Source organism: Heteronotia binoei, chromosome 1 (assembly GCF_032191835.1).
Source record: "Heteronotia binoei isolate CCM8104 ecotype False Entrance Well chromosome 1, APGP_CSIRO_Hbin_v1, whole genome shotgun sequence".
In the NCBI taxonomy this organism is placed as follows: Eukaryota; Metazoa; Chordata; class Lepidosauria; order Squamata; family Gekkonidae; genus Heteronotia; species Heteronotia binoei.
Window position 1 is genome coordinate 56,448,729 of NC_083223.1, and position 12,127 is coordinate 56,460,855.

The 12,127-nt window shown below is 42.5% G+C and overlaps 1 protein-coding gene across 6 annotated transcripts in view; it reads left to right on the top strand.

Moving 5' to 3' along the window:
• Positions 1–12,127, top strand: part of DLGAP2 (DLG associated protein 2) — a 662,574-nt gene that overhangs the window by 544,248 nt on the left and 106,199 nt on the right. For all 6 annotated transcript variants that reach the window (XM_060234802.1, XM_060234819.1, XM_060234811.1 and 3 more), the window contains one exon: positions 4,153–4,364. In XM_060234802.1, coding sequence (XP_060090785.1) covers positions 4,153–4,364 — 212 coding nt within the window. The remainder of the gene's footprint in view (positions 1–4,152; positions 4,365–12,127) is intronic.

Sequence of the window (12,127 nt, forward strand, 5' to 3'; positions counted from 1 at the left end):
ATCATCAGCATGATGGCATCCAACTGCAAATCCACAGATAATTAAAACCAAAGTTTAAATACCCATACAACTTAACAATTAAAACATAGGGTAGGAAGGAGAGATCACAAGATGAAACAAAAAAAGTCATCACCCACTGGTGGAAGGTGGCAACAGAAGTCAACAAAATAGTTTCCCTATTGTAAGCCAAATTGCCCTCAAATGAGGTGGGGGGATTAGTTAGGTGGGGAAAAGATGGCTAAATTCAGCAGGGGTTAATAACCTGTGTATATAGGAGGTGGTCTTCCAGGAGCCCAGACATTATAATGAGAGAATTGTAAACTAAAAATGGGTATTTATTAGAAAAATAGTTCAAGCACACAGAAAAATAAAAATCACACCACAAATGTGCAGTCCTAGGAATAATAGCAGGAACACTGGATAGAGAAACACATAGGGACAAAACACAGACAGGGCACATACTTTACCATCTTGAAGGCTGCAGAAGGCATGATCCAGTAGTGAACACTATAAAGGGGGAAGGGGAGCCAGAGATGACCAGCATCACTTGCTGTAATAGGACCCAATGGTTAATTGGGGATGGCTCAGACAGCAAAATGGGGATACTGTAAGAGACACACCTGAGTGGTCAAGCACATGGCTTTTATTACCTAATTCCTATCCCCAGGCAGTGACATCAGGTGACCCATGACCACCTACAAAAAGGATTAAGGATGTTGATGGGTTTACCTTACCTAAACAAAGACACATTATGGGATAATGTGGAACTGAATTGCTATCTATTTTGACACCAGAGCTAAACACAATGGGGACAATCTCCAAGGCTGGAACTGGTCTTTACAAGACAATTCTTCTAGCTGGAGTTGTATTGTGTAAGCAACTGCCTTGGCTGTCTGGCAGGAAAAGTCTTTGTGTAAGTGAGAAGATGAAATTAGCAAGCCTGTTGTCCACCTTGGCTTCTTCACATTTACATCTCCACGGCATGTCCTGATGCATGGGGCTCCCACCTTGATGTCATGGCATCCAGCAAGACCTGAAGTTGTTGTTTTAAGACAGCACAGGAAAATGGCTCCTGTAGGGAGACTGCTTAATGGACAGGAACACAGTTAGGATCTGCATGGTTGAGCAGCTCAGGAGAGAAGCATGATCTGGAGTCCTTTCTGGCAGGGGGATGCACACAGTCACTGAAATGGCAGGGACAGGCAGGGAGCTGGCTGGAGAATGGTAAAGAACACTGCTGCATGATTCACACAGAGTAAATGTCCATATGGAAGCTGGCACAAATACCAAATGCTTAAAGTCAAATAGGATTCACTGCCTGTAGACAGTAGACAAGTGGGTACTGGGTATTAATGTCCATATTGGGTTAGTTCTAATATCCAATATTTTCTGCTTACCACTGAATGTTCATAGAAGCAGTTTGCTTGTGCTTACACAGGTCCATAACAGAAGTCCATAACAACTAAAAGTCCTGTATTTCTGACACTAGGCCAGAGTAAACTCAGTCCATAAATGATGGGAAATGGGTGCCAGGGCTTACACTATGGGGACAGTTCCAGAACCTTGGTGACACAACTCATCGGTAGCAGACCAACCAGAACCTTGGTGCCACAACTGAGAAGGCCTTCTTCTGGGCTGCTGCCTGCCTAGTCTAAGAAGATGGGGGTACCCAAGGCAGGGGGCCTCCGAAGATGACAACATCAGTTGGTAGCACCTTGAATTACACCTGGAAATAGATTGGGAGTCAAGGTAGATGGTCCAAGACTGAAGAATTACGGTTTCCATGACCCACTGAAATCAACATCTTGGCTGTGACATTCAGCATACACTGAAGTTTTTGTCCAATTTTCAAGAGCAGCCTCACTTAGAGTTCACTTCAGTAGGCTCTTCTCGATGTAACCAGTGCCCACACCACAGGAGCCAGGAAAGGCCACACCTGGCTAACCAGTTGAAGATGGTTAGAGGCACTCCTGGCCATAGTTGCCACCTGCTTATCCAACAGTAGGCCTGGGTTGAGGAACACCTCCGAACCATGTACCTGACCCTTCAAGGGGATTGCAACCCCATCCCAAACAAGTGACACTAAGTCCTGGGTCAGAGCTTCCACTCACCAGTAACACTTCTGTTTTGTTAGGATTAGTCTATGGTAGTCCTGGTCCAACTTTAATCACTATGTCATAGCACTGGCCTCAATCTTTTAGATAGCCTATACTTTCAGAACTGTATTAGTATGAAATGTGCTTGCTGATTTTAAATTTATGTATTTAGTTTTACATCAGAACAGATGAGAATCTGAAAGCAAGAGACTTGATTAAGAGCACTGTACAATTAGGAGTCAAATGTCAAAAATTGAGGCTATATAAGCCAAATGCACAGCACCTGTAAGCTAGTTTCTGAAATTATGAGAAAATCCTATGAGTTATGTGATATCTTTGTAATTAAACAGAGTTATTACTACTTGTCATCATACTCATTTTCATTTGATATTAATTTGGAAACTGTACTGACATCCACTGATTCCAAAGATAATGAAAAGGGATTAATTGTGATTCTACTATCCACACAGGATTAAACGTGCATGCATAAGGATTAAACTCTCTGTTTTATAAGGTGTATTTATAAGATGATGTGGTTTCTAATGACAACATGCAAAGTTTTTGAAGCAAAATACATTACTTTGGAAACAGAACATAATTCCTCTTGCTTATAAAGTGGGTGTCTTGTGTGTGGATGCTAAATGAGCCTAGAAAATTGGCAGCAAAAGGTGAGAGAATATATCAATGTATGCAGGGAAATCAGTATGTGTCAGAATGCACATCCAAATGCAAGACTTTTCTTTTGGAAAAAGAGGTGCCAGAACTCAAGAGGGAAATGAAGAAGAAACACATGGGTGCCCCTCATGAGCTGTTAAACATTTTTTTTTTTAGAATTTTGTTTCCATTAAGAGATTCTGGAACTCCATTCTGCCATATTCCCCCTAGACAAAAAGTCCTGTCCAAATGTATTTTCCAGTGAAAACAATGCAGTATATATATACACTGCATCTATACAGTTAATTGGATGAATATCTGACTTAGGCTCACCGATCATGCTTCATCTGGCAAGTGCCTTCTCATGTGGAAAATAGGTTCTGTGCATAGACAGGTGGACTAAGGCAAGGCAGTATGTGGTTGGGAGGAAGGATAGAAAGCACTAAAATGTTTTCCTTGTTATTTTATCCCCCCCCCACATGAACACATGGCAAAAAAACAATAAGACAAATTGAGAATGTATTTCATGGGGCCATATTTGATTTATGTATAGCTGTGCTTGGCCTGTAATCAATAACCTCACACCTACTATGCTTTCAAGAGGAAACTGCATTATGGAATGTGGTTATAGATTGTGTCTTGCTTGTCTCTAAATGCCAGTCTTAATGTTTGTTGGCTTCTCTGAAGGGCTGCCAAAGTGGGAATAAAGGTTGTCATTTAACAAACGGTAACTTATGGGCGGCATGTAGTCCATTGTATGCCATGGGTTTCATTGCAAATAATCTACCTCTTCATGTCATTATATAAACTATGGGATATATTCCTGATAGGTAAATGGTCATCTTTAGTCACCCTGAGTCAACTACAAGAGCTTTATGTCTACAAGTCCGGGCTAAGTTGTCTCTTTATTTAATGGTGAACATTTATGCAACAGTGAACCCCTCAAGATGTATGCTTAAAGTGATATTTTACCATTGTTATCACTGTATCTACTAGTAAACTGAGTGGCTTATATCATTCTTGATAGCAACAAAACCAGAGCATCCATGTAGAAGTTTCCATATACTCAAGAGACTTCACAGGTATTCAGAGAAAAATAAGACTTTGTAAATTAATCCAAAGAAAAAAGGGGAGGAAATTTCACAATTTCCTGGAAAAACTGTGTATGCTCCAAAGAGACATATAACGCTGAGGGAAATGGAGTTAGTTTAAAAAAAAAAAGTTGATGAGAAAAACTGGCCTGCTTAAGCGCCTCCTGACGGGTTACAGAATTCTGAGAAGGAGATTTGGATATTGGGGTGGGGGGGGCAATTTTAAATCATTCTCCGCCCCATGCAATTCCTCACAGGCCCCCAGCTTGTAAAATGTATTCCTATTTTGTGCTTGTGCTGTGCTGTACCAGGTGCCTCAGGATGAATGGGGAGGGTACCCTGCTGGTGGTAAAGATGAGGAGATTCCCTGCAGAAGGATGAGAAGTGGAAGTTATATCAAAGCCATGGGAGATGAAGAAAGTGGAGATTCTGACACTAGCCCCAAAACATCACCAAAGGTAGCAGTCCGACCAGAGTCATTGTTGAAATCCATTGGACAAAGAGCTCTCGGAGATCACCAAAAGTAAGTCCTTCAAAACTTTCTCCTATGTTTGGTCAGAATGAAGTTCACTGACCTGAGTACATTTCTTTCCTCATACTTCTTCACATTGCATCAAAACTGGCTCCAGAGAACATGTTAACATCAGCTTTTGCATTATAACTGTAAAATAATTGTTAAATATTAAAAGTGGGGTTTTTTAGGGATCTGAATAGATATGTCATATTTCAGCAGAAGTGGTATGAAATGAAATTCTAAAGAATGACCAGGTATTTAGAGTGAAGGTAAACAATTCCAAGTCCTGCTATACTGAGGACCATATGGCTATGATCATGTTCCACACAACCTATGGGCAAGCGTGCCCCCTCACCCAATTGAAGGCATGCCTGAAGTCCTGCATTGAAAGGAGGCTGAAAGTAATTTATTAATAAACTAGCAGTAAAGCCTGTTGTAGGAAGAAATACAACGGGCCCTAGAAAAAATATTCTGGAGGGGGGTGATTAATGTGTAGGTGGCAGGAAGGAAGGAAGATAGGATTGCCAAGTCCAATTCAAGAAATATCTGGGGACTTTGGGGGTGGAGCCAGGAGACATTGGGTGGAACCAAGAACAAAGGTGTGACAAGCATAATTGAACTCCAAGGGAGTTCTGGCCATCACATTTAAAGGGACAGCACACCTTTTAAAATGCCTTCCTTCTATAGGAAATAATGAAGGATAGGTGCACCATCTTTTGGGGCTCATAGAATTGGACCCCCTGGTCCAATCGTTTTGAAACTTGGGGGGTATTTTGGGCAGAGGCACTAGATGCTATACTAAAATTTTGGTGCCTCTACCTCAAAAAAATAGCCCCCAGAGCCCCCAATACCCGCGGATCAATTCCCCATTATTCCCTATGGGAATCGTTCTCCACAGGGAATAATAGAGTGCCCAGTAGACATTTCCCTCCCCCCTCATGTTTTCTAAAGTGAGGGGAGGGCCTCCAAATCAGGGAATCCCCTGCCCCCTCCCTCTCTCACACACACAAATACTTACTGGGTCTTGTTCCTGCAGAACTTTACTTGCTCTGAAAACTGAAAGCAAAAGAAAGGGAGGGGCCGTTCTCCTACGAAACTGTTACTGACCCTTTCCCATGAAGCCCTTCCTGTTTCCTGCTTCCTGCTCAGCCTTAAAGGCACACAGACCTGTTTGCAGGTTTCTAAACCTGCAGGAGCTCTAAAACTTCATAGTGACAGTGGGGGCGGGGCTTCCCCTGCCAGCCAGCTGGCTGGGGGCAGGGGGAAGCCTGTAAAAACAGGGGATCCCCTGCTGGGACCTGGGGATTGGGAAGCCTAAATGAAGATAGACAAACAGAATGAAAGAGAGAGAGAGAGAGAATGGTAGGGAAAAGATGGTGAGAAAAGAATAAAAGGCCCTTCTCCATTCAGCTTTGCTCCAAATCTACTGAGCACTGAATCCACCTGCTACAAACTGGCATCATTCAAAATGCTTCTACATTTAAAACTATGCTCCTCACCTTTTGCAGAGTTTTACTTCTATATTTGAAAAGAAGGAAGCCCCAGGCAAGAATTCCTGCCCCCTCCCCCATGGCAGTGCACACATTGCTGTCGTGCGCCGCCTCTTTCATCTGCCTGGGACTCAGGCAGCTGAAGGGGATGGCAGGACAGTCCTCCACCACTTGGAGACTGCCATCACCTCTTTTGCCTGCAGGACCCTGGCAGGCCTGGTGCTAGGGCCTTGGGCACCCCAGGCCAGCACCTGTCCTGTGCCCCGCAACTGCACCTGCCCTTCCACCACACACACCCCCCCCACACACACAGGGACAGTGGGCACAGCGTTGTGGAAGGAGGGATGGGCAAGCTGTGGCCGAGCCAGGCCTGTGCAGTGCACTCTCGGAGGTGCAGAGCACCTCTGAGAGCGCACTGCAGAAGCGTTCTCCTCTGAGTCATATGATTGGTTAATTCAATATGAGTCCATATGCTTGGATATGCCCCTTCTGAATGCTTCTGCTGACTAGACTCTTGTGGTTTTGGTTAAAATTCCCTTGGCTTGCGGGTTACAGAGGGCACATTCCTTTGTCCAGTCTAGAGTGCTTTTACTTGCCTCCCAAAATAGTCTGCTTCCAGGAAGTCCCAAATTTACTGCAGACACATCAGCTTGCAGTTAGAACAATGGCTCCTTTGAGATGTTAGCTATCTTCTCTAAGAGCATTGATGGTTTACATCAACAACTTGTGTTAAGATGGTACTGGAATTAAATAAACTCTAATAGAGATTCTATATGCCTGTTCAAAGTGTCTCCCATATTCTAATGTTTCTGTAAGTCCAAGATATAATTTCTTGGTGTGCCTCTGGGTTAGTAATGTAAACTAAATATGCCGATAAGTAGCCATCTCCATTGATCACATACGGTTTTATATGTATTAATAACATTTTATAAAATAAGTACTATTGTTATTATCTGTGATATCTGCAATGTTATCCATCTGTGTGCAGGCCAGGGGGGAAAGGATGTAGGTTTTAGCTGGATTGTCCTGTGCAGACCTCACATTTTCTATCTGCCAGACTTCTGCAGCTCTCACTGTTCCTTTATCTGTAGCCAACTGAATTGGTGATGGCCATGGATTTGTAGGACCCAGGACTACAAATATCTTTGACTAGCAAAATAAATTATACATAAACTTGGGGTGGGGTGGAGAGCTATGCTCAGAATACTTATGTTTTCAGAATATATATTCTGCAACAGATTTGAAAATTACAAATTCATCCACCACCAATGTCACACAAAGATACTTTTGAAACTTTTAGCAGGCTTTTATGGGGTAGTGAGACTGGAACGGGGGGGGGGGCAGGAATTTGCTTGGAGAATATCTGGAGGCAATAATTCCCTCTTTACAAGGAGCATGGAGTGTTACAATGCCCTCAGGCCTTATTTGCCTGTTCCTCAGCTACCACAGGTGGAGAAGAAGGCTTCCTTCTCCTTCTGGAGGCCAGTAATAGGCAGTATACATGTGGTGCTTCAATAAAAGGCTGTAGCTACATTTTCTACTGTCTAACTAGTGTCAGCTGAGTAAGAAATTGCCCCAAATGTTAGGTCAACCTTGAGGCACATAGGTAGATGAGACTGTAGACAGTGGTGGTTTGTTCCATTGATAAGACTAGCCCTTAGTTTTTTTAATTGGCAGAGGCAAGCTAAATCTAGAGCTGGAGTTCCAAGGATATCTAGCTGGCTTAGTTATTTACATTTCTTAGAGAGATAAGGCTCAACTGGAAGCCTGGAAACAGTATCTCCAAAGCATTTTTTTTTTTTTGTTAAACCTTCAGTACATTTTCTTTGGTATCTAGAAATCATGGTGGATCCTGAATTGGTGTTTAATCTTTTCCCATATACAGTTGTCCTGTTCTCAAACGTTCTGTCTCCTTGAGCTGCTAGGGTATGTGCCTCACTGGAGGAATCATGCAGACTGGCAGTAAATTGTCTTTATGTCCCCACAAAAGGGAAGATTACAACTCAGGGCCAAGGGGGGGTGGGGGTGGTATTCACCATGCTTTGGACCCAGTGGTAGCTGTACCATTCCTATCTGCCCCCAATGCATGCTGCATAGGAGGTCTACAGAAGCAGAGTTGTTGAATTTGGCCAGCAAAGGCACAAGTAAAGAATGTCTACATCCATTTTACCCCTCTCATATCCAGAGTAGTGCTCTGCAGCCTACCTTGAAGCTCCTGACAGTGGCATGTGGGGGTGGAGGGGCATCTCTGTCGTGCCTGCAGGATCCAAGACAGGCCACAGGCGGTCTGGTAGGAAATGATAAACCCAAGGCATGCCAGATGTCTCCTCCTACTTGCACCCTCTGATGATTTGATGCCCTAAATGAATTTTTGGATCATTTGGGTGGTGAGCTGGCCAGTCCCATTGCTTTAGAAGAGATTATCAGCAGATTGTTACAACCTGTACAAATATTGTCCTGGAAAATTTAAGAATAGCCCTGATATTACCAGCTTGCAAAAACAGCTGCATTATGGATTTAGAGAACAATCTCAGTATCAGTAGAAATAAGAGAAAGACTCACACAGAATTATTGAATAAGCTAACAGATGTAATTGTGTTAATGACAATCTGTATGTTACAATATTATACAAAGAAAGTACAGATTATGCTGATTGTCTAATGTGTCATTCAATGTAAAACAAAAGCTGATTCTGTTTTAATTGATTTTCAAAATTACTCACCCAACTTATTTATCCTAATAGAATTTTCTTCAAGCATTTTGTTTTGGCAAGGATAGGAGTCTTCATCATGAAGATATGCATTCTGACATTATTGGAAGGGGAGAAAAAGGCCTAACTCAGTTCAGTTGTTAACAGTAGTTTCAGAGAAACAGAAGTGGCAAATCCTTGTATTTTTATAATGCATTCCTATTTTATTGATTGCAAACCACCCAGTAAATAATTTGTTGGAGAAAACAAACCCTTCCCACAGCTGCAAATAATTTTATTCAATTTAGCAGAAATCTTGACCTCAAAAAGATATGATTTGCCAAATTTTAGACTGAATATAAATTGATCTGGATTGCAGACACTTACAACAGATAAAGGAAATTCAGCTAGGAGTGCCTTGATAGGTTTTGAATCTGATTTCTTCTTGTTGTCCACTCTAATCTGGATAATGTGGTCTAATATGGCAGGGGAATTGCATGCAGAGAATCTGGTTTTTGCAATGTGGCATTCTGTAAGTACTTTCAGATTCTATTGATATTTCAACAATTATGTTTAGTGCAGCTCACTATTAATTTTTCTTCACAGATCATATCCACAAGAGCTCAGTAACCAGGCACTGCATATATCCAAAATTTGATGGAGTCAAAACTGCCATAATAAGTGTGTTGTGGACATGAATTATGTCAGGAACCCATGCTATCCGTAGAGCAGGGCCGGCGCATGGGAGTCGGTGAGGTAGGCAGCCGCCTGGAGCGCCACCTCACTGCGGGAGCGGTGGCAGGTGCCCCATCCCCATCCCTGCTTGTGCCAAGTGAGCTTGCTTCAGAGGGAACTGGCTGGGCAGCGGCCACCCACGTGCTTCTTCTGCATTCCAATTCAAAACCCAGGAAAAAACACGCAGGCAGCCGTTGCTCAGCCAGCTCCCTCTGAAGAGGCAAAGGGCTGGGCGAGGGGCAGGCCAAGCAATGATGTCACTTTTGGCATCATTGTGCTATGCGCGCTTCAGGTTAGCATCCTGGGGAGGGCAGGGTTGTGGGGTTCTGCCTGGGGCAGCAGAACCCCTAGTACCAGGCCTGCTGTAGAGTTTAGTGCAATACAGCAACACCTGGTCATGTAGGTTCAGCCTTGAAGTATTCAGAATCTGACCTGGAAGCCTAGACTGTGGTGATGATGGCTAGTAATCTTGACTGATTCTGGAGATAGGGATGCCAGCCCCCCCCCCCCCCACTCGAGGCAGGCCCTGCCTTCTGCCACTGATCAGCTGGCTGACGGAGGAGGGGATTTACCACAAGCAGGAGGGAAGACCAGGCAGTGTCACCAGCAATGAGGCAATATCATTTCTGGCATGTACCAGAAGTGACATCATCACATTGGTGATGTTGTAGTGATGCTCTGGTATTTGGGCAAAAACTCTATGGAAGAATCCATTTTTACCAAATACCAGAGCATCACTTCAATATCACAACACGATGACATCATGTCCAGTACATCCCTGACATGATGTCACTGTTTTGCTGGCAACGTAGCTTGAGCCTTCTTGCCACTCCTGGTAAGTCTCCACCAGTCCTGTGCAGTTGCTGTTGATGGAGGTTTGAAAGCTTCTTCTTATGGAGAATGTAGCAGTTCTTGGTTATGCAGAATGTAGCAGTTCCTTTTAAGAATTGCTATTTACACCTAATCTTGTTTCTGTGTGTGTATATTTTAATAGTCTTGTGCCTATGGAACTTCCAGAATGTGTTCTAAAATGCAGAGGTCTATGATCAAGTTCACACAAATATTTTCTCTTTTGGAATTCATAGCCGTGCATCCCAGTCTTGGGCACAGTAGCATACATGTTGCAAGCCATTCAGAAGTGTCGATTTTTAGAGGCACAGACACACAACATCTTTGTTGAAAATCAGCAAATTGTCTACGCAGATTAAAAAGAAAGGTAGCCATGTTGGTCCAGAGCAACATCCCAAAACAAAATCCATGTAATAGTTTTTTATTAAGACCAGCAAAATATCACAGCATATTGTGCAAGCTTTCAAGTTCTTCAAAAATCTTCATAAAGCTGTATTTTTTTTTTTAAAAAAAAAGCAGGGGCAGAAGAGGAAAGATCATCCTTCAGTCCCTGCTATAATCATCACTCAGTCCCTGATATAATTGTCTAAGCAGTGATTATCTGGATTTACCTTGAATTTCATTCGTGTCGAAAGTGTGAAGGCAGAAAGAACTAGCTAAAAACCTTTGGGAAACAATTTTTGTCACATCTGTTTTCATTTTGCATAGAAATGTTGATAAAGCATTCTGGATGGAGCATAGCTCTTGAGAGTATGCTCTGGCTCTCTCTAGTTTTGTAAGCATAAGGCACAGTTTAGCAATGGTTCACAATATCAGTTGACCCCCTCATTCTCCCATATCTCGTTGAATTTCCTTGTCTGTACATAGCAGCTGCATTACATTTTGCACTGCCAGTGAAATACCAAATAGAAAGAATACCATCCTTCCAGGGCACTGCAGAATTTTTGTTCTAACAAAGCTACCTCCAAAATTTGGATTTGTGCATCTTCCATTGCAGATGAAGGACATGTGCTATCCTATGAGCATCAGTTGTTAATCAGAGAAAAACAAGGATTCATTCACAATCAATATTTCGTGTTTTGGATAGTAGCACTAGAATGTGGCTGCCAATTCTGGGTTGGGAAATACCCAGAGATCTGAGTGTAGAGTCTGAGGAAAGCAGGGTTTGGGAAGGAAAGGGACCTCAAAGACATATAATGGCTTGGAGCTCACCCCCTAAAAGAGCCATTTTGTCCAAGGGAACTGATCTCTGTAGTCTGGAAATCAGTTCAGCCTATCTTCATTACAACCCAATAGCCACACAGAAGTAGAACAAACAATGTCAATTAGTTGTAATTCCAGGAGATCCCCAGGCCCCATTGGAAGGCTATATCATTACATCAGAAGAGCAAAGACTTGGTAGTGAAAAGAAACAGAACAGGAAGGTCTACACTTGGTTAGATGTGAAAATGAGATATTTCAGAACAAGAGTTGGATAAGTTCCTATTTTAATAAATCAAGCTATCACAATGATAGATTTAGTTGCTATTTTTGAAGTATTTGCTATAAAATGAGGCTTCCACTGAAGGGCACAATGTAGCAGTCTTAAACCAGAGAAAATTTAAGTTCAGAATCTGTGATTTTAGGCTTCTAATCAATCATAGCAAGTATTCATAATACTCATATGACTAGTGAGACAAATTCAGGATGAAATCACCAGTTCAGAGAGCTGGGGTTTTCTTCCCTTTCAAAGAAGACTCTATTGAGAGTTGAGTGTCCCTTTAGAGATGAACCTTAGGCTTCTAATCAATCATAGCAAGTATTCATAATACTCATATGACTAGTGAGACAAATTCAGGATGAAATCACCAGTTCAGAAAGTTGGGGTTTTCTTCCCTTTGAAAGAAGACTCTATTGAGAGTTGAGTGTCCCTTTAGAGATGAACCTTAGGGTGTTAGCACACAAAAGCACCCTCCCTGGCAATTGCTGATGGCAGTTGTGCGGAGAGCTGGTTTGGTGTAGTGGTTAAG